General features: G+C 34.8%; 1 protein-coding gene across 2 annotated transcripts in view; it reads left to right on the forward strand.

Moving 5' to 3' along the window:
- EPHA3 (EPH receptor A3) overlaps positions 1 to 21,759 on the forward strand; it is a 343,281-nt gene that overhangs the window by 80,096 nt on the left and 241,426 nt on the right. For both annotated transcript variants that reach the window (XM_024558191.4, XM_045193569.3), the window contains exon 3: positions 20,069 to 20,729. In XM_024558191.4, the coding sequence (XP_024413959.1) occupies positions 20,069 to 20,729 (661 nt within the window). The remainder of the gene's footprint in view (positions 1 to 20,068; positions 20,730 to 21,759) is intronic.

The raw sequence follows: 21,759 nt of genomic DNA on the forward strand, positions 1-21,759 counted from the left end.
TGCTGTGAAGAGGGAATTCTGTAGGAAATTCCACTGTGTAGAAATATAACGTTTCAAAGATTTGCTAAACCAAGGATACGATACGGCATGCACCTGTTTGTTGAATTTGTTGAATAATTTGTTACCTGAGCTATGTTTTTAATCTTAGTGTTCTATGTGCCCATTTCATGGAGCTGAGTTACACCATGCCAATGATTGCTACTTTGTGTGTTTTTCTTTTCTAATAAAATTAAAATTCCTTTTTTCAGGAATTTTATGATTTATATTAATCAAAGTAGTGTATTGAACTTAGCAGTGTGCGGTTTAGATTCTCACATCTTATAGTTGGCGAATTTACTCTTTTGGGGTATTACAGATTTTAATTTTTCATTTTTACTCATATTATCATGTATATATTCTACTTTTGGTATTAAATAGACATAAAAATCCATCATATTATTATATCAAATTAATGTTTGTAACATGTGGTATTAACATTATTACATTAGGTAAAGTATTCACACAAATGTTGGTACAGTGACTTGAAGATTTTTTAATATAGTAAATTTGAAGTAAATGTTAATAACCTGATATGAAATGATATATTTTGACTTATAATTATACTTCTAAAATAGGCCTTTGTTTTGATTGGCTTTGTATTCCTAGAATTAATTGATAAATATCCTAGAAAACACACACACACACTATATATATACCATATGTGTGTGTGTGCATTTGTGGGTAGAAAAAGCCTGAAGTACGCAGCAGCCTTGTCATTGTAGGCCCTTACCTGAGTAAAGGGCCGTGACATCGCTCTGTGACGTCAGTGAAGGGAGTGGGCTGAAGAATGCAGCAGAGCAACTTTCTTGGCTTGTTGAAAAATAAATCTATCATATTTTCATTAACTTAAAAAATCTCTTAGCGCCTCAATCTGTTTTTGACATCTCTAAATATATTTTAAACTATATAATTAGTATATCCTAAATAAAAATAATATGAAGAAATACAGAATTTTAATTGGCAATATAAAACAAGTTACTTTATTTTAATAATAAAAAATAAAGCTATCAATACATGGCATTTTGTTTTTCATTTGTTTTGTGATTTAATGGTTTAAATACAAAAATAAGTGAATTCATTATTTTTCATAGTTATCCCTTTAGTATCTATAGATAAAATACTTGCTCAACAAAATGGTTTTGAAAAACAAATAGGTGAAAGACATCCAGGAAGGAGTGAGGCAGCTAAAGTCCCTTCTGTAATAAGCACACCAGTGACGTTTGTGTCCCCAAATGCGGTGGCTCCGTCCTCAACCCTCACTCTTCTCTTCTGGCAGGAGCATTTGACAAGGTTTATGATTAATTCTTCTTCTCCTTCTAGAGACTTTTTCTTCCTTTGGTGTCAGAGCACAATTTTCACAGTTCTCCTGTTTTATTTGCCTTTTTTTTTTTGAGGCTCATTTGCTCTATTTTACCAATATTCTTGATTTCTAATATTGGAAGAACTCCAAACTCACTATTCAAATATTTTTCTACAGTTACTTCCTAGCCAATATCACCATATATAGAATGACAAACCCTGTTTACATTGTAACTGTCTTGTGTTTCTGAATTTCAGACTCGGGGAGCTTTTTGTCATCTTCGCTTGGAAATCTACTAGTTCATAATTAACATATCTAACATATCCTCATATTCCTTTCTCACATTTGTTCCTCCTGTAGTCAGTCCTCTCCATCTTCATAAATAGGTTTCTTCCTCACACCACTCAGGTCTCTGCTCACGACAGTATATCAGCACTGTGGTCCTTGACCACCGTCTCCTTTACTCTCCGCCGTTTTCTGTTATCTGCTCTCTTTCTCCCCGTAGACAGTAAAAGTTCCATGGAACTTCACAATATTCTTGAATATTGAATATTGAATATTCTCTGGTTCATAATTAACCCTTAATAAACACTTTGAATGGATCAGATGTAAGACTATAATAAGTGTTTCTTTCACGTTCTACCCAGACGACATGCTTGTACACAAAGTGGTAAATGGATTCCAGTCTGCTTAGAAAATGTTTATAAGATTCTCTGAAGGGAATAAATTTTAGTCTTTCTCAAGAATATGAAGAAAAATAAAGAAGAAAAGTCAATTATATATTATAAAATGAGAAATATACCATATGCTATAAATGATATAAAGTGGGATTCTAGTATTAATGTTCAAATTTTCATTGCATTAGTATTAATATCCTATCCTATATTCCAAGTATATTATTGAAAATTAGACTAAGGGACTTAACTAGTAGCTACATTCTGAGCTACATTTCTTTTCTTGAAAAGTTTTGGTTTTAAGGGATGTTACTTTGAGCTGATCATTGCCCCATATCAGCCTGCTCTGACGTAATTCTTTTTATTCCAAAACAATAATGCTTGCTCTCATTTGCAATATTTTTCTACATCAGTTAGTCTTTTAAAACAGTTACTATAAATATTCTATTGTTAACAATGCAATGAATAAGAGGATATCAATTTTGCTCAATATGCTCTCAATTTATTATTACTGTGTCTTCCTTTGGGCAGTAGCTCTGCTATTTTCTACCCAGATATAATAAGGGGAAACAAACTTTAAACTCAGCTACTTTTATTTGGAAGAATAATTTCTACAGCTGAGAACAGGTCTCTCATTGTACAGAAAGTTGGCCTGTAAGACACTTCCTGTGTTACGCTATTAAACATCCTCCATCTGTAGCAGTTCAAGGCTTTACTGCTTAACTATTTCATAACTACCTAACCTGAAGGCCATATCTGTGTCTCTGATATATTTTATATAGTATATTGAAACAGCTCACATTTTACCTTTTTAACACTTGCTTGGCAATGCTAAGTAAAGAAAAATATTTAATTGCTCTTGACTAGTTGAATTGTAATAAAAATTCTTAATTTTTTGTTTAATTCTCTTTAGAACTCTGCCAGGCCTATCTATGAAAACAGATGAACAAAGAATTTTGAAGAATATAATAATTCAACCAATTAATTGGGTACCTATAAGTATAAAGTTTATTTGAATATTGAACTTTTAAATTTTGCATAAACATTATTTTATGGTTAATTCTTTGCCACGGTGGTTATACCAAAGAATCACAAACTATGTGGCTTAAACAACAGAAATTTATTTTCTCACAAGCTCGAAGCCCCAGATCAAGGGGTTGTCAGGGCTGGTTCCTTCAAGGGCCCAGAAGGAAAGATCTCTCCCAGGCCTCTCTCCTTGGCTTATAGACAATCATCTCCACCCTGTGTCTTCACATAGTCCTCCCTCAGTACATGTCTGTGTCCAAACTGCATCTTCTCATAAAGAACCCAGTTACATTGGATTTAGGGTCACCTTAGCAACTTTATTTTAATTTACTTCTCTTAAAGATTCTATCTCCAAATATGCTTACATCCTGAGGTACTGAGGGTTAGGACTTCATCTTATGAATTTAGGGAGGGGGCATGATATAGCTCATAACACATGGTTAAATGCTTGCCTCTTTATGTTCTTTTTATTGGAAAAATTAAAATATATCATTCCTCTTTTTTGTTGAACAAATATTTATTGATAACCCCAGCTAGACATTGTGAGATTAAAAGAACAATGCATATGAAAAATTAAAGTAGAATTTTTTTCACTAGCTTACCATAGTTGTTTCAAGTCTCCATTTCACCCAACCAGCTTTGTATCTTTATATGATCTACTCTGGCAAATATATAAATTTTCCAGCACTTTGCTGGATTCTGCACCTACACAGAGAACTTGTACTCTTAAAGAAATTTACCTTCAGGAAAAATGTAACCTCTTTAGAGAAAAATGTTTAAGCAAATCAGTGTAGCATGAGCTAATACGTAGAATAGTGGAACTATTTAGGAAGTGATGGAAGTGCACAGCTGAGGAGCAAGTGCCTCGGTCTTAGTGGGAGGGAAAACAATCTTAACTGGCAAGGTGTCATGTGAGTTGGGATTTAAAGATCAAGGAGTAGCTCACTGAGTAGGCACAGGAAGCAGCAGAGCAGGGGAAAGAGGAATTTTGATTTCTGTGTAAGTGGAAGAGTGGCACAGACGTATCTTTTGGAACTGCCTCTCCTCTCCCCACCCCCAAATAGTAATAAACGCCAGATAAGCAAAAACAAATCGGCACAGAAGTGATTAAGAGTACAGTCTGTGAGCTCGAGTGCCCGCATTCCAGTCTCCTCTCTGCCACATCCTGGTGTGGTATTTTACTTAACTTCTTGGTAGCTTAATGTCTTCATGTGTCAAGAGAAGGTATTAATAATCTTTAACCCTATCAATTAATTTTGAGTATTGCATTAGATTATACATAAAAATGACTTGGAAAGTGGTCAATAAAAAACATTTAGTACGTGATTACGTTGGGGAGTAAGTAAGCCTGGTGAAATAGTACCAAAATTCAAGAGGAAAATCCTGCGTATGTTGTTCTAGACCCCACACTATACTAACCCACATTCAGCATCTACAATACTATCGGATGACTGTTTATTTCGAAAACAATGTACTCTGAGCCTTATTCGATCCATATGAATAAGTAAAAGGGTTAATTATCTTCAAAATGGCAAGGTTAAGATTTTAAAGTAGGGAACTATAATAAATACAAATAGAAGTAAATATACTAATTATAAAATCACTATATATTACATATATTATAAAATAATATATATACTATACCTAATATATATGTTTATAATTAAGTAGAAATAAATACTAACTGGCATTTATAACAATGTACATGGTTGTGGGATCTAGGAATTAGTTCTCCAATAACCAATATATAAAATTAATGGGACTATCCCACCAGAATATTTTCATTCCAGTGCCTTCATAGAAATCTGTGAACTCTGGTGTTAATACTGTTTTTCTTTAATATAGTTTTACAATCTAACTTAATTCCCTAGAACTGACTCAGGTTGCATACTTTGAAAAGGATCACAATACAGAGAACAAACCAGTATGTCTTACCATTAGGTGCTATATAGTCTTAGATGCTGGAGGCGTGTAACATTAGGAAAATAATACTAAGAGCTACCTTGTTGCTAATTCAGCACAAGCAACTGCTTCAAAATATACCAACTTAAGCTTCAGTCAGGAGAGCAGAAACTGTTCACCAATTGTAATAATTTGAAGCATAATTTAGAGAAATACTTTCAAATAACTATATTTTAGAACATCTACAATTTATATTTAAACTTTATCTGTGAATACTCACTGAAATCTTTTGTAGAAAATTGAATAAAATTTATTTGTATGATAAGTAAATGTGCATGCAGTGTGGTTTATATTAATAAAAACACTTGAAATCACAAAATAATAGGCTCTGTTAAATACCTTTCTTAATATAGGCCATTTATAAGATATGCAAACATGTGAGATACAGCACATAAGTAAATGATCAAACTCTGAACAACAAAAAAAGAATTATGCAACTTAAGTAGTTAGCCATGCATTTTGAATTCTATTTTTTAAATTTTTATTGTTATTCAATTACAGTTGTCTGCATTTTTTCTCCATCCCGCCACCCCACCCTAGCCAAACCCACTTCCCTCCCCCGCCTCCACCCCCTCTTGATTTTGTCCATGTGTCCTTTATAGTAATTCCTGTAAACCCCTCTCCCCACTATCCCTTCCCTACTCCCCTCTGGCTATTGTTAGATTGTTCTTAACTTCAATGTCTGAATTCGATTTTTTTAAAGTTCAAAATTGCTCTGATGATAATTAAAAACTCTACTCCCAGTTGACAGTGGATTTTGCATTACTGTGCAATAATTATTACAATTTGATAAACCTATTTTTACAATTTAATTTGTCACTAGGAAAATGTTCTCTGTTCTCAATAATTTTTATACTGGAGCAATTACTTCTTGTTTGAAAATTTTATTACAGAAATTAATGTTCTGAATATACATCATATAGCTTTTCAAGGGACTTTCAGGATTTTTAATTTATATCTATATATTAGGTAAATAATACTGAATCATATTGATTCTTCTTTAAAGTTTTATGAATATCCCATGTATCACACTTATTTCTAATATTTACATGTGGTTATTTGAGATCCAGTTGATTTATTTCATTGCTTCTGCTTCTAATCACTTTCACTTTGGGCTATGAAATTGACACACTATATATTGAAGAATTATTGTATGTACATATATATCACATATTATGATCATATGATAATTTTCATAACAGAATGTTTAGCACATTTGATTTGCTTACAATTGTTATTAGGTCAGATTTGACATGAGGTTAAGTCTATCCTTCCAGAAATGTAGCTTTTAAAAATAACATTATTTCAAAACATGTTAATATATACTATAAAGTACATAAATTGATATTCTCAAAAATGAAATTTCAATAAGGCAATGAGTTTTATCTAAAATATAACAATACAATGTTTGCACATTTGTTTCAAACCCATTATTCTTTGCCTGTAACTGAGGGGAATTTCCAGTTAAAAATTTCATATGGATTACTAGTGAATCAGGTTTCCACTAAAACTGACTTTAAAATTAGTCCTTTCTTTCTTGCAAAGGCAATACGGTGTATTGTCACTAATACAGGACTGAGAATAAGATGTGGCTCTTGGTTGGTCTGGGCTGGACCCTTCTTAGCCTTGCAACATTTGGACACTTTTATCTCTCTCTAGATGTTAATTTCTTAATTAGAGAAGAAATTCTCAAGGTTCTTTAAACAATAAAATGGATTATTCTAGGCCCTGTTCAATAATAAAATTGTTTTAAAAATCTACAATTACTGTAACTTCTTGACTATACCCTCCTTAGTTTCCCAAAGTTTGGGGAAAACCTTTGCTAACTAAACAAAATTTAAAAAAGAAACATTCTTTACAGTCACTGATATTCTTCTGTTCACCAGTTCATTCTTCTCAGACCATATGTTTTTTACTCTACAGTAAATACAAAGTTCTTAAAGTTCTCTCCCCTCTGATACCGTTAACGTTTTCTCTGTATTCTACGCCCCCCTCTAAAAAGGCTCCTTCTCGTAGTATTTAGCACACTCAACTTGAAAAACTTTTTTGATGTGGAAAATATTTCAATTTGGATGCTTTGAAGGAGCAATTTTTATAATTTCATTTCTTTCATCATCTCATCTTTCTCTTTCTACCCTTGAAGCATAAGTATTTAAAGTACAATTTCTGACATTCTTTCCTTTTTAATCATCTTAATTATCTTCAAGTTTTAAGTCTGTAACTGCAAAATCTGACTTTCTACTTTTACACTTTCTTCCCTTCCATTCTGCACGACCTTTGCAACTTTCGAAAACACCCTTGTCTGAGTTTCATGTTGACGTACCAGACTCTGATGCTATCAAACAGAAATGACTCTCTTTCTCACCTGTATTGCTGCCTCGGTCTGCTCATGACAATTTGCCATCACCAAACAGACTAGTGCCAACTAAAAAAGGCTTTGTTACTAAAGAGTTCTGGGTTTGAATCCAGGCTCCACCATTTACCAGTTATCTGATTTGGGACAAGTTATTGAATCTGTCACTAAGCTTCATTTGTCTCATTTGTAAAATTAGTTGATAAGAACACCCACTGCGAAGGGGTTTTTGCAAGGGTAAATCATGGTTTATTGCCAGGAAAGCCCATTACTAGTAACTTCTACAGAAAATGGTCAATATGATAATCGAAATTTAGCTTATAACCTCAGAGTCATTTTCATTTTTTCAATCTTCTTAAACCAGAAATCTATCAATTGTCAAGTCTTAGTCCTTCCCCTGAAATATTACTGTCATTCAAAAATCAATCCATTCATTTGCTCATTCAACGAGTGGAGTATGTGGAACTAGGCTAGATGCTGGGCACTAGTAATGAGCAAAATGGACAAGGTCTCATCACCCTTCCTTAACTAACCACAATAATTGATTCTTCTCCCTTCACGCTTCCGCCAATCCATCCTCAACACTCTTGTCAATGTAATGTCCCTAAATTGGATCTTTGAATTTCATGATCAATGAGAAAAACCTCAGTTACATTCCAAACCATTTCACATTATCCTCTCTTATTTCTACTCTAATTTCCTACTGTTTTCTTTGCAGTAACAAGTGAGATCCTGTGAAAAGTTGAGCCTTGTCAATTCTCCACTCAGATCCCAGGGTTGGACCTAACCTTCAGCTCTTCCCCTTCCTCCCTCTGCCCTAGCCAGGGTCTGTTCCTCCTCTTCCTAGGACATACCAAATACATCCCTCTTTTTATGATTTTTTTTTTTACTCTAGATAACTCCTCAGGGCTTTTTACAGTCTATTTTGTTTGCATTGAATACTCTTTGCTCATGTATCCATACTCTTATTCAAATATCACCCTTCCAGTGAAGTCTTCCTCTTTTGTGAGTGCTTCATCCGGGTCTTTATTTAAACATCACATTTCAGGTGAAGTATTCTTGGTCCATTCTTTTTAAAATCTTCTCCTTCTCTCAACATATATAATGGTCCCTTCTCCTTTGCCTCCTTTATTTCTCTTAAAACATACCACTGTATAAGAAAACATAAATTTTATTTCTTTATCCTTTTTGGTCTGTCTCCCCCACTAGAATTTAAACTCCCTGAGGAGAGAGACTTTAGGCCATTTTGTCCCTACTATCATTCCAGCACCTAAGAGAGTCTCTAGTGCCTAAGTGCTATTTAATAAACATGTGTTGAATTAATAAATGAAAGACTACCTTCATTTCTCCCTTCAGCTGCTTCACACCCGAGCTCAGTCAGTGTTTTCGTCCATAGTCATTTCATCTGCCTGGAATGCGCTCTTCTCTTCCATCTCTCTCATCGCCTATTTTCACTAGTCAGAAGTGCACTTATTAAATTTCTTGCCTTAATGCCACTTCCCGGCTGTGGATCTCTTCCTCTGGCCTCACATGGGCGTCACCCCACTTTGATGATGTATATCTCTTTCTCCACCCTTCTCTCAGGAGCCCCACACCCAATCTATCAGGTCCTTTGACTCTACTATCAAAATATTTTCAGAATTTGATCTGTTCTTCCCACCTCCACCAAAAATATCCTATCCTCTGCCACCTGGACTACTATAAGAAAATCCTAATGATTTCACTTCTTATACCTTTGCTATCTGTAGTTTCTTTTCACACAGAAGCCCTATGACCATTTTCATACATGAATCATATAATGTCCCTCTTCTGGCCAAACCCTTTCCTGAATTCTCAATTGTCCGAGAGTAAAATCCAAAGTCCCTCACGTGGCCCAACAAGGACCTAAATGCTCTTTTTCTCTACCACCTCTCTGATCTGAATCACTTCGTGCTGAATCACTCAGTTCCAGCCACAGTAACCTCCTTGCTAATCCTTGATTGTAACACCACCTTCAAGCTCACAATCCCTGGGCTTTCTGTCCCCTCAGCCTGGGATGCTTTATTCTCAGATGTTCTCTTCACCTGGTTTCTCACTGGTTTCATTAAGTGGCTGTAAAAATAAGAACTTACCCCTGGTTACCCTACCTGCAATATCATATTCATCAACCCATCCATGGTCTTCTATCCCCTTAACCTGTTTCATCTTTCTTTTTTGATGATGATCGCAGCTCACCTATCATTGTGCGTGTGTGTGTTTACTGTTGCTGTCTCTAGTGGCTTTACTATTATTTTTTTCCCATGGAGTGGGAGGTCCCCAGAACCACAATAGATTTCGGTTACATGAAAGACTGTCTAATATTAGACTTGCATACACATATTACCATTTGTATAATGTAAGATTTTCAAGTGTAGGAAACATGACTTCTGTACAATGATAGTATCAAAAATAATTTTGTAGCATATAGTTGTTTAATAAATATTTGTTTTAGTTAGTTTGCAGGTAACAACTATATGAATGCTAATTAACTATCAATATTATCTGTTAAGTAACTGAAAATCTGAGAAGAAAAGTACTGTTATCATCTACATTTAGACAGGTAACTAAAGCTTAACATATTGTCCAATATGGAGTAAAAGTGTAATAGTAACAATAATACATGACAATTTTATTAAACCATATAATATGCCTATTAATATCTTAGGTAGATTATATACTTTTATTTTAAAATAATAATAAAAGAAAGTGTAGTCAAATGTGTAATACAATTATAGAACTATAGTATTTGGTAAAATGTGGAATATTATTGGCAAAACTTTTACTCCACATGGAATGATAAATTTATCATAGATAAAAGACAGAAGGCTCATTCATAACAAAAATATGAAGCAATCCAATAGTCAGTTAACTGTTGTCATTAATTATATATATATTGAATTTCAAAATAGTGAAATAAACAACACATGTCAGAAATTGTGAATACCTTAAACAAGTCTGAAGAAACTCTTTGTAAAAATATAGGAAATAGGGAAATATTGAAATTAAAATACCTTCTGATTATTTTATAATAAAAAAATTAGTGTATTCTAATGACATTTTCAGTTACTTGAACTTTAGCAGAATAATAATATTAATTTATTGCTTCCCATGTGCAGAATACAGTTTAAAATAGATAATATACTTTTGTTTACAACATCTGTAGAAAGAGTTCACTATCATTTACCCCATTTTACTAATATATAAATTAAATTACAGTCCATAAAACTCCTATAAGTAGCAGAGCTAGGTTTCAAACCCAGAGTCTGTCTCTAGAACTATGACCATTAATCTGGGCTTTGAAGGATGCTCAATGGATTAAGGATTAAAAATGTTCCTATGGAATATATCCTAAGAATCCCCAAATACAAATTCAAAAGAATATATGCACCCTCATGATCATAGCAGCATTATTTACAATAACCAAGATCTGGAAGCAACCTAAGTGCCCATCAGCAGATGAGTGGATCAAAATGCTGTGGTACATTTACAGGATGGAATTCTATACAGCAGAGAGAAAGAAGAAACTCTTACCTTATGTGACAGCATGGATGGGCCTGGAGACTGTTATGCTGAGTGAAATAAGCCAGTCCATGAAAGAGAAATACTATATGATCTCACTTAAATGTGGAATCTAATGAACAAAATACACTAACGAACAAAATAGAAACAGAGGCATAGCTACATGGGACAGATGGACAGCCTTCAAAGGGCAGGGTGGGGGAACTGGATGAAGGAATGTGAAGGAATTAGCCAAAGAACATATATGCATGACCTATGGACATGGACAGTGATAAAGGGATGGCCTGAGGTAGAGGGCTGGGTGGAGCTGGGCAAAAGAGGAAAAAGTGGGACAACTCTAATAGCATGAGCAATAACACACAGTAAAAAAGTCCCTATATAGAACAGTTGCTGCCCTTGTAGGAAGAACAGGACAAGATGTCTCTGTAGCTTTAAAATCGGTGCTGCAAAGCAGCTTATATTTCAGGGAAATGCTCTCAAGAATTACATTTATTGCATTAAAAAATAAACTTAGTTATCTGTAGATCTGTGAAATTTAGCATGTTTCACAGGGACACGCTGAATCTCGTTTCCGTCACTGTGACTGCTCCACAGGTACACAGCAAATTGCTGTGATGACTGTGGCTGTAACCCATTATCGTAGCAGGAAATTGCATGGATCTCACAAGCGCTGTGAAATGCACTGCTGTCACTGCTATGCATTAATTTCTAACTAGTCGGCTGTTTGTAATGATTCTGTAAAGGTCCATCTTAGCACAGTTTCCAGTCTAGACAAGTTAAGCCCATGTGCATGGAATTTTACCCCATTATTTTCAAGCAGTTATGCTGTATTATAAAATTATCTTTTTATTGGGCAATTTTATATTGAACCCTTTTCCAAGAGTTGGAAACATGATCGTTTCATTGCCCTAATCCTTAATATTTAAGGGAAATTTATTCTGTAAAAAGTAATGTCATTTGGCATTATACACAAGCAAGAAGACACAGTGAGAAAACTCTCTGCTAATATAAATGATGTTTATTTTTTAATTTTATGGAATAGATAAATGGTTTATTAAATGATTTTAACCATATTATCCTCCTCTTTGCTGATATCATTTCAGATAATGGTATATTTCACGTTATAGTTTTGAAAGTAATATTTTGGGAATTATAAGTCTTTTATATTATAAATAAAAATATTTTACTATTTAAGTATAACTTGTATAATGTAAATTATATATCTCCTATCCTTCCTTTGATATTGATATTATTCCCACAGAGGAAACAGAAATTCAAATTAATAGGTTTAATTGAAAATGTTTGACTATTGTGAATTTCTATAGTGTCTTTTCATGGCATATGAGTTCTGTCCAGAAAAAGTCCAGGCATTGTTAATATAGCAAGAATAGTTTGTGTGACATCATTGTACCTAACAGCCAAAGAAAGTGGACTGGAATGCTCATGCGTGAACAATGATGACTTCACTGTAGTAGTCAGCGGGGGCAGTAGATGCTGTTGAATGAGCATGTGTACTGTGTGGCCATTACATTCAAAATGCCTGAGCAAGTAGAGCAATGAATCTGCATCAGATTTTGCATTAAATGTGAGTATTCCTCCACAGAAACTATTCAGATGACTCAGAAGGCCACAGCTCTGGTCAACTGGTGATTGTCAGCTTCATCACGACAATGTGCCCATTCATGCACCACGTCTTGTGCAGAGTTTTTTGGTGAAACAGCAAATCACCCAGGGATTCAGCCTCACTACAACACAGACTTGGTGTCCTGTAAACTTCTGGCTTTTTCCAAAACACAAATCACCTTTGAAAGGGAAGAGATTTCAGACCATCTGTGTGATTCAGGAAAATATGACAGGGCACCTGATAGTGATTCAGAGAACTGTGTGAGGTCCTAAGTTGCCTACTTGAAGGGGACTGAGGTGTCATTGTCCTATGTACAATGTTTCTTGTATCTTGTATCTTCTTCAATACATGTCTCTTTTTCATATAAAATGGCTGGGTACTGTCTGGAAAGACCTCAGATTTTATATTTTAGTTACTGAGATTTTTTTTCTAGAAACTTATTTTCCTCTTCTTTTAAAAAATTAAAAAATGCTTACATTCTTGGAATGGGTCTTATATCTACTCACTAAGACCACTCTCTGACACATAGCTATTCAGAGTATTAATGCCTTAAATACCAAAAAACACACTTCTGTGCTTTACTAGTTATCTAAATTTAAAATTTTGCACATCTCATGATATTTAATTTTAGTTATTCCTTATAGGGCACTCGATTTTAGGTACAGGGCTAAATGTTTGGGAGGAGAATGAAACCAACAACCATGATGGGGAGGAAGAATAATGAATAAAGAAATAAACACACCTTTATTAAATAGTAATAGATATAACAATGGGTATAACATACACTATGTTCTTTAAGAACACATAAACTGTATTTTCTTCATTACTCAATTACTGATACAGAGCGTGATCCAGTTATTCCATAAATACAAATCAAATGTTTTTGGAAGGAGATATAGAGGGTATAATGGGAACACTGTTCCATAGGAGAAAATTTAAGGATATGCAGGGATTTATGTACATGCATCTTGGTATGTTTTCTGATACTTACAACTTTTCAGAACAAACAAGCATCTTTCTGAAATATGAGTTATAGTCAAAAGTTCTAGCAGGGAGAGCAGCTGTCACTCTCTGCACAAGCAGATGTATCCTGTACACATTCTTAACAAATGTACGTCTTTATAATCTTTTGAGAAATGTTCAGTGTACATTTATTCAACAAAAGTCGTCGTATGACTTCTCTTCAAATCTTTGTCGTGGTCTTTCTGAAGTCTTGTTTTGTTTTGTTTTGGAGAACCAGCTCCCAGTCCAGAGCTGACCCTGTGCCCGTCTTCCATAGTTTCTCACAGTAGCAGGTGAAGGAGAGACGTGTCAGCTGGTATTGCTCACACTGGCCCAGGCCTTTCCGTTCCAAGTAGCTACAGTGGAACCCAGCTTATTAAACAGGTCTGTCCTTACACATCTTCCAATTTGTTAACACTTTTTCTCTATATATCTGCCTTTTAGAAGTTCTTGCATTACTCCTCCTCCATTTCTTTTTTCTTAATCCTTTCCCAAGACTTTTCTTCCTCTTTTCCCAGCTTCTTTTAGGACCTTGGATAGAGAGCGTCGCATCATTTCCCTTGTGTGACACTTTTGTCTCTCCCTCCAGCATTAAAACTTCCAGAGAACAAAAATCACACTTTAACTTTTGACTATCCGTAAATTCTAACCTAGGCACTGCATGTACACATATTTAATAAATGCATGTGGAATTGAATAAAATTACTATCATGAAGATGTTTTTAAAAATCACAAATCCCTAGAGAAGATCACAGTAAGAAGCATCAAACTGTAGCAAACACAGAAATAGCAGCATGCCTGAAACCACTTGTCTCACATTCATACCAAGAAAAATATGTGATTGAAGGTAACCTTCCCACACACACTGTTTATGTCTTTCTGTAATGCACACGGTTTGCATTTACCAGCAGATGCGAATTAGAACACTATGATTAGATTTACTTTGTTTGTTATAATAATATCTTACAGTTCTTTGTGGGAGGTGGGAGATGAGGTATTCAGGTGAGCTTCTACCTAAGGCATGCCTGGGCTTTGGCAAATCCTGGAATGAAAGAACAGACAGAATGAGGGCTGAGCAAAGGGCCATTTTAAAGAGACTGGGAAGGCTATCTAGATATTTTAGACATAGTTCACAAGGAGATTTGAAAGCCTTGGAAGCTGATATTGAAGTATACTGTCAGGTCAGGTAGAGAACAGAAATTAAATAACCAGTTAAGGGACACACGGCATTGGTTCTCAACCTTAAGGGTACATTAGAATCACCTAGGTCATTCAAAAACAAATTATTTACTTTGAATAGGCACCTGTGAAGCAGTTTTTTCAAAAAGCTCACTTACCAATGTGTATGTAAGAATCATTGATGTAAAGGAATTAGACAGCCTTTGGTCAATAATATGGGACATGTGTCCACTGGTACAAAGATGTGGCAACAACCCTGAGATCTCAGTGCAGTGTCAGTGAAATCCAGCTGGGAGAGGAACAACTGAAATTGAAGCCTTAGAATGGCGAAGCCAAGGCAGCTCTAGTTTTTGTCTCAGTTTAGGGGTTTAAGGAACTGAGAAGTACTGAGTATGAAGATGGAAGCATTTGTGAACATGAATGAGGTGCTGGGTAAAGACGGATAATTCAAGATAGGGGCTTGCTTATAAGGGGCGTTAGGATCCCCATACCCTCAAGCCTTTTGGAGACGTGGCCTTAGTAGCCTATGTCTTTTGACTTGGAGTGTGAACATACAGTAGGATATACAGATGGTGTAGTGCAGAATCGTATACCTCTAATCTATAGTTTTATTAACCAGTGTCGTCCCAATAAAATCAACTAAAGTGTTATGATCTGCCCAATATTTCTGATAATTCCTGACCTTGGCTCTTGCTCTCCCTCTCTGAAATCCTTTGTTGGCTTTCCCCATTGGTGAGCTCGGTGCTGTCACCCCTTCCTGGTTTTCTTCTCAGGACACTTACCCAAACTAGGCATTGTCCTGTCCATGTGCAATAAGGCAGTTCTAATACTGTTATCACATTTCTGCTGAATGCTGAAGTGTTTGAAGGTGAGTGTAGGGGGATGGATAGCGGTCATTACTGTTACGATACTGGTCATACCATCTTAGTCAGCCCCTTCTGGGCATTTCTGTTCTTAAACTCCTGCATGAATCTTGTCAGGGATGCTGGCTTTCCAACATCAGTCTCCTTCTGCTTTCTCCTTGGCCCCTGGTTACAAATGCAATTCTCTGACTTGACCAAAAATCAGCATCAACAGCAACAAAACCCCCCAAAACAAACAATTCTATTCCTCGTTAGTCTCGGCTGCTTTATGTCCCTCTACTTTTTCTTGTAATATTGTTAGAAATGTATATATACACACACACACATACACACATATGTATCTGTGTATATGTACTTTAGCTACTAGAATGGGCTAACAATATTTATAAATTAATGGAAGCATAATGACTTCTGTAGGTATATCTGTGCTTGACATGAGAGCAACACCCTTCCTCTAAGCAATTACGCATCTCTGTGCTTAAAATGCTGATGCATGATAAATGTTCAAAAGTATCTATGATGACCGCTGAATTTGAAAGTCTAAGGGTGTGTACTAAGGAAAAGAAACATGGGAGTAAGAAATATGAATAGAGAACAAATATCATGAACCAACTTAGTATCACTTACAATCATTGAATAAAAATTAATTATCACTGTAACACACAGAAATGTATGTTTTACTGAGCATTGAAATGCAAAAGCAATATTGTAAACAAAAGAATATTGGTGATTGCTTTTTATGATCTACAGATTTCTAAGAAACTGCATTTATGTCTTATTGGATAAATCATAAAGTTATTTTTTCTGACCCTCATAATGTTTTTTCCAAATCATGTTAGCTTATGCACTAAATGTATTGCAGTTCTCCCTCTTTAAAAAAAAAGGCAAACATTTTTCTCCTTTCTTCCTATTAGCACATAGTTAAGAGATTATCCAGGAGAGTAACATATCAATGAGTAAAAGTTCTTAATTACTATAATTGAAATTATCAGAATGATAGTTATTAGGTTAAGTGCTGATTAATTATTAAAAATATAGGTTTCTCCCCCAAAATATATATTTGAATCAATGACATGGAACTGTGTTATCTAGAAAATACAAATTAAGGGTCTCCTTTGTATCCTACATTATTTTTTGATGATGGGGAGTTTCACTGTGATTCTGCTGCTGGGAGTAGATTTCAGAATTACATTCTAGGGAGAAGTCCAGATACAACTGGATTCCAGTTATGTAATCTGGGGTGACGAGGGGAAACAGCACTGAGTTCTGTCTGTCTTCTGCGGCTTAATAATAAAGGCTTGGAGTAAGAATCTGAGAGCCAGACTAAATATCAGAATTGTTGAGTTGGGAGAATTGTGCTTTAGAAAGAATTTGAGCTCCTCCTAGTTATATATCCCCTTGTGCTGAAGACAATATTTTTGTGGGATACTCTTACAAAGATTTTCTTTAGGAATTAGGAAAGTTAATAGAAAGATCCTTTGAAGCACCTAGTTCTATATGTCACCCATTTTTGTTTTCAGATTCTGCCTTGGGACAATGACTATGGCAATATACTATCTCTAAGAACTTATGAACATTACACGTTAGTTCTTGGAGTAGGCCAATGGGGTAAATACAGGCATATTTTTAAATTATGAAGTATAAGCTTTACAACACCAGCTTTAATTAATGATTTTTTGGTTTTGCTGCTGTTATTGTGAAAACGCTTGTTTAGGGATTTTATTTCTACTGTCATCAGTCTTCAGTAAATGTTAGTGACTTGTTTTTGCAAGTGGTCTGAGATGGCAAGCCACCATCACTTACTGGCAATTTGGTCTTCATTACAAATTAATGAAGTGATAATTGCTCTCTGCAACCTTTTACATGCAAAGCATTGTGGTGCCGTGTGCATTACCTTCTTTCAATTTATACCTCTGTGTTCAATGACTTAGGAAAGCTTGCCAAATGAACATTGAGAGAGAAAAATAAATGAGGGAGAGCTCCATAGTTAAAAATCATATTTTACATCAAATTACAAAAGTCTCTCTATAATCTCTTCTGGTTGATGTTTAGTAAAATGCTGTTCATATGTATATAGCAGAAAAAATTTGTAATTGATTCATCAGTCGAAGTATAAACTCACATTTATTAAGGAAATCTTGACCTAAAATTTTTAAAGTCAGTTATGTTATTTTTAAATAATGATGTTCATTATCTAACTTTCTATAAAATGCCCACAGAAAACATTTATTTTCTGGAGTTTTTTGTTAGCACTGTTCTTTACAATGCCATTGAAGATCCAATGTAGTGATAGAGGATTCCACATAAAAATGACTTCTTAACATCAGAGAATTTGGAGCTCCAACTCTGTTCACTCTTTTCAATAAATTTTCTAAAACATATATTATTTTTTCTTATAATCTCAATGCAAAAATCCTCAGAACTGAGACTCTTCTGTGTGCTTTTCTTCAGAAAGTCTTCATAGAGTAGATGTTTGAAAATGGCATATTGGTGATTATTAAAAGCACAGTGTGAATTTTTTTTTTTTATATTAAGATATAAATGTGTTTTCTATATTAGGTCTAAAGTCCAAATTTGTTTCTTTGTTGGACCTTGGGTATGCTAATGAAGTCAAGCCAATTTTGCCTCCAGAAAACTAATGCCTTTCTTATATTCTAGACTCTGAATGACCAAGCTTATTAAAATAAGTAGTGTTTTATACTTATTTGCTTTTGTTTTGTTTTTAGGTTTGTAAGAGAGCTATAGAGAATAATAAGTTTTTAAGATATGTTGGTGGTTACTCCACAAATCAGTTTTGATAATTCAAACATCATAATATAAACAATTATTTTTTAATGAGATCAAAGGCAAAATAAATATCATGTTTCTTTCCTTGTGGTTACCATCAATTTAATAAATTAACATTTTATCTTATTTTGTGACAAGAAATTATGGATTGAAATTTCTATGTTTTTAAAAAATATATAAATGTAAAATGTTAATGTACTTTAAATGCTATTGATTTAGTTTAGAAGTATGTAAAACTTGCCATGCCATCCCTTTAAGGGAAAGAAATTAAGAATACATTTACAAAGGGGTTCCCAAGGATTGTGTTTGTTTATTTGCAAAATTAAGATATAACCTAATAAGAACTTTATATTTGTTACTTCTTTGTGTGATTTTTACATGTATTATGAGAAAAATTAATTTCAATGCATCTTCCAAATGGTAGTTTTATGCTGCATACTATGAAGGATATGAGGGGGTATAAAATTTAGCAAAAGCATTGAAACAAAATGAAACTTACCTTAACATATACCTGAATTAAATCTATGAATGAATATGGTATTTAATTAGGGTTGTGTAACACATACAGTTTCTTAAGAATGGGAGGGGTATGAGAGCCATCAAGGAAAAAAGAGCACAGTCCAGTTAGAGTTAGATGTAAACCAACGATCAAACATGTCTTTTGAAAACAATGAAAGAGCTCAGTATGTGTATAGTGAGGCATAATTCACTAACCACAATTCAAACCTCTAGAAAAATATAAATGTGGAACCAGGTTTTGGAAAAACGCAAATGCGAATGAAAGAGTTATTGCGTAGGTAATGGGAGCCATGGAAGACTGAAGTCAAGAATGACATGCTACAGATGTATCTTGCTGGCAGCAGTAGGCAAAATTGGTATCATTGTAGAATTGTAAGTAACACAAGCTATCTGATACTAGCTTGATCTTCTCAAAACATGTTCTATGGGTCAGAGAAGCAGGGCCTCCCTTTTCTAAAAAAGTCTTGAAACATTTTAAGTGTTTTTATAACAACACTTAACTGTTATAACAGCAACAATCCAAATAGTCATTCATTTCTTGCTTGTGTAGAACTGAATGCTGGGGGCAAACGAAGGCATGTTTATATTTTACTTCGAATTTTCTTGCATAGCCCACCAATACATATTCCTTAAATGACTATGTTTAAAATGTCATACATGAAGATACATGGTAATAACATCATTTAGACTCATTTTGCTTGGCCATATATTGGTTTTACCAAAATGTGGCCCACATTGGTAAATGGTTCATAAAGATGAATTTATGCAATCATATTTTAATTCTTTTTAAATAATAAACAAAACGTAAAGTATAATCCAAAACTATACAACAAAACCATTTTATAGTGTCATTGAAGGCTCCTGATTTGAAGGCTTGATTCTGGAATATTTGGCTAGGTCCAGTGAAATGCTAAGCAACTTTTTCCCTGAATATCCCACAAACTGCAATGCACTTCACATTGTGTTCATCAAAATTATACATCACTTTGTGCCAGTGAACTCAGAGAACCTTGCAAATAATGGAAAAAAATAAAACAAGAATGTCGTGGTATTGCTCTACATCAAGACCTTTAATGGGTAACACTAAAGTTTTTGCTTACTTTGTATTTCCTGTGACACCATTCACACCCTCGTCTCATTTATTATTTATCCATTATACTTAACTTATTTAATTAACGCTTTTTGTCTCCATTGTTCCTTCAGTGGGAAGAAATCAGTGGCGTTGATGAACACTACACGCCCATCAGGACATACCAGGTGTGCAATGTGATGGAGCACAGCCAAAACAACTGGCTGAGGACCAACTGGGTCCCCAGGAACTCAGCTCAGAAGATCTACGTGGAGCTCAAGTTCACCCTACGGGACTGTAACAGCATTCCATTTGTTTTGGGAACTTGCAAGGAGACTTTCAACCTGTACTACATGGAGTCTGATGACGATCATGGGGTCAAGTTCCGGGAGCATCAGTTTACAAAGATTGATACCATTGCAGCTGATGAAAGTTTCACTCAAATGGATCTTGGGGATCGTATTCTTAAGCTCAACACTGAAGTTAGAGAAGTAGGCCCTGTTAACAAAAAGGGATTTTATTTGGCTTTTCAAGACGTGGGGGCCTGTGTTGCCTTGGTGTCTGTGAGAGTGTACTTCAAAAAGTGCCCATTTATAGTGAAGAATCTGGCTATGTTTCCAGATACTGTACCCATGGATTCCCAATCCCTGGTGGAGGTCAGGGGTTCTTGTGTTAACAATTCCAAGGAGGATGATCCTCCCAGGATGTACTGCAGCACGGAAGGCGAATGGCTGGTACCCATTGGCAAGTGCTCCTGCAACGCTGGGTATGAAGAAAGAGGTTTTGTGTGCCAAGGTGAGTCTTCCCTCTTTTCATTAGAGCGGCACTTCTCACCTGCGAGTTTATCATAGAGTCCTAGGAAGAAAGAAAGTCAGCCTGCACTCACTGGGCAGGAAAACATGCCTTAAACTGAGCAGAGCCTATTTAGAGACTACATTTATCCCACTCGCTGTGTCGATTCATAGTTTGTTTTAGAAATATTAACATATTTGAGTATGTGGTGCCAGAGTACACCCCACTAGAGGTGGTACATACGCTACTTTTAAGTTTTTCCTGCTATATAATGACCATGGTAGTATAACTCTAAGAAAAACTATTTTTCTGTCATTTTTATGCAGAGACAAGACACATCATTGGCACTCAGGTAATCTAGTTCTAACGGAATTAGATAGTGCTGTTGACTAGGTTTGTTCTTTTCTGTCTCATAGCTTAATAGTCCTTTCTTTTGCATTCAAATTTTAAATGTATAAATGCATAGGAAAAGTTAAGTACCTATTCTATACAATCTAGTCTGTTTTAACACCTTTGTTACTACACTCCGCCAAAGGAATTGAGCTTAATACTCTGCTTACGGCCATTCAGTAAGTCTCTAGTCCACGGGGAGGAAATTAATATACTTTATACATAAATTTACCTTTCAATGACAATTTGAATAGAACATGGCATTTTACTTTTGACAAACGACATAGTTTATAGAAAAAATTAATAAGAGCAAATGGTACACTCTGGCCCCATACTTGTTAGTATTATTTAGATCCTTGGCAAGCACCATTAAAATACTATGTCAAAGTATAGTTTTGAAACTTCTGTAATTGAAACAACACACTAGCAACTCTTTGCTTATATACATGAGTGGAGAGAGAGGTCTAAATAGCCTTCATATTCTACTTTGAATTGTATTTATTAATATGATATTATTTGTGATATGATATTTGGGAAATTAATTTGAAATAAAATGATTAAGACTTAGCTCAAGAGGAATGAAAAAATTGTCCATCCCTTGCAATTTGATCCCTATGGAACCCGTGTCTGATACTCACACCCA

Source organism: Desmodus rotundus, chromosome 2, assembly GCF_022682495.2.
Source record: "Desmodus rotundus isolate HL8 chromosome 2, HLdesRot8A.1, whole genome shotgun sequence".
NCBI classification, from domain to species: domain Eukaryota; kingdom Metazoa; phylum Chordata; class Mammalia; order Chiroptera; family Phyllostomidae; genus Desmodus; species Desmodus rotundus.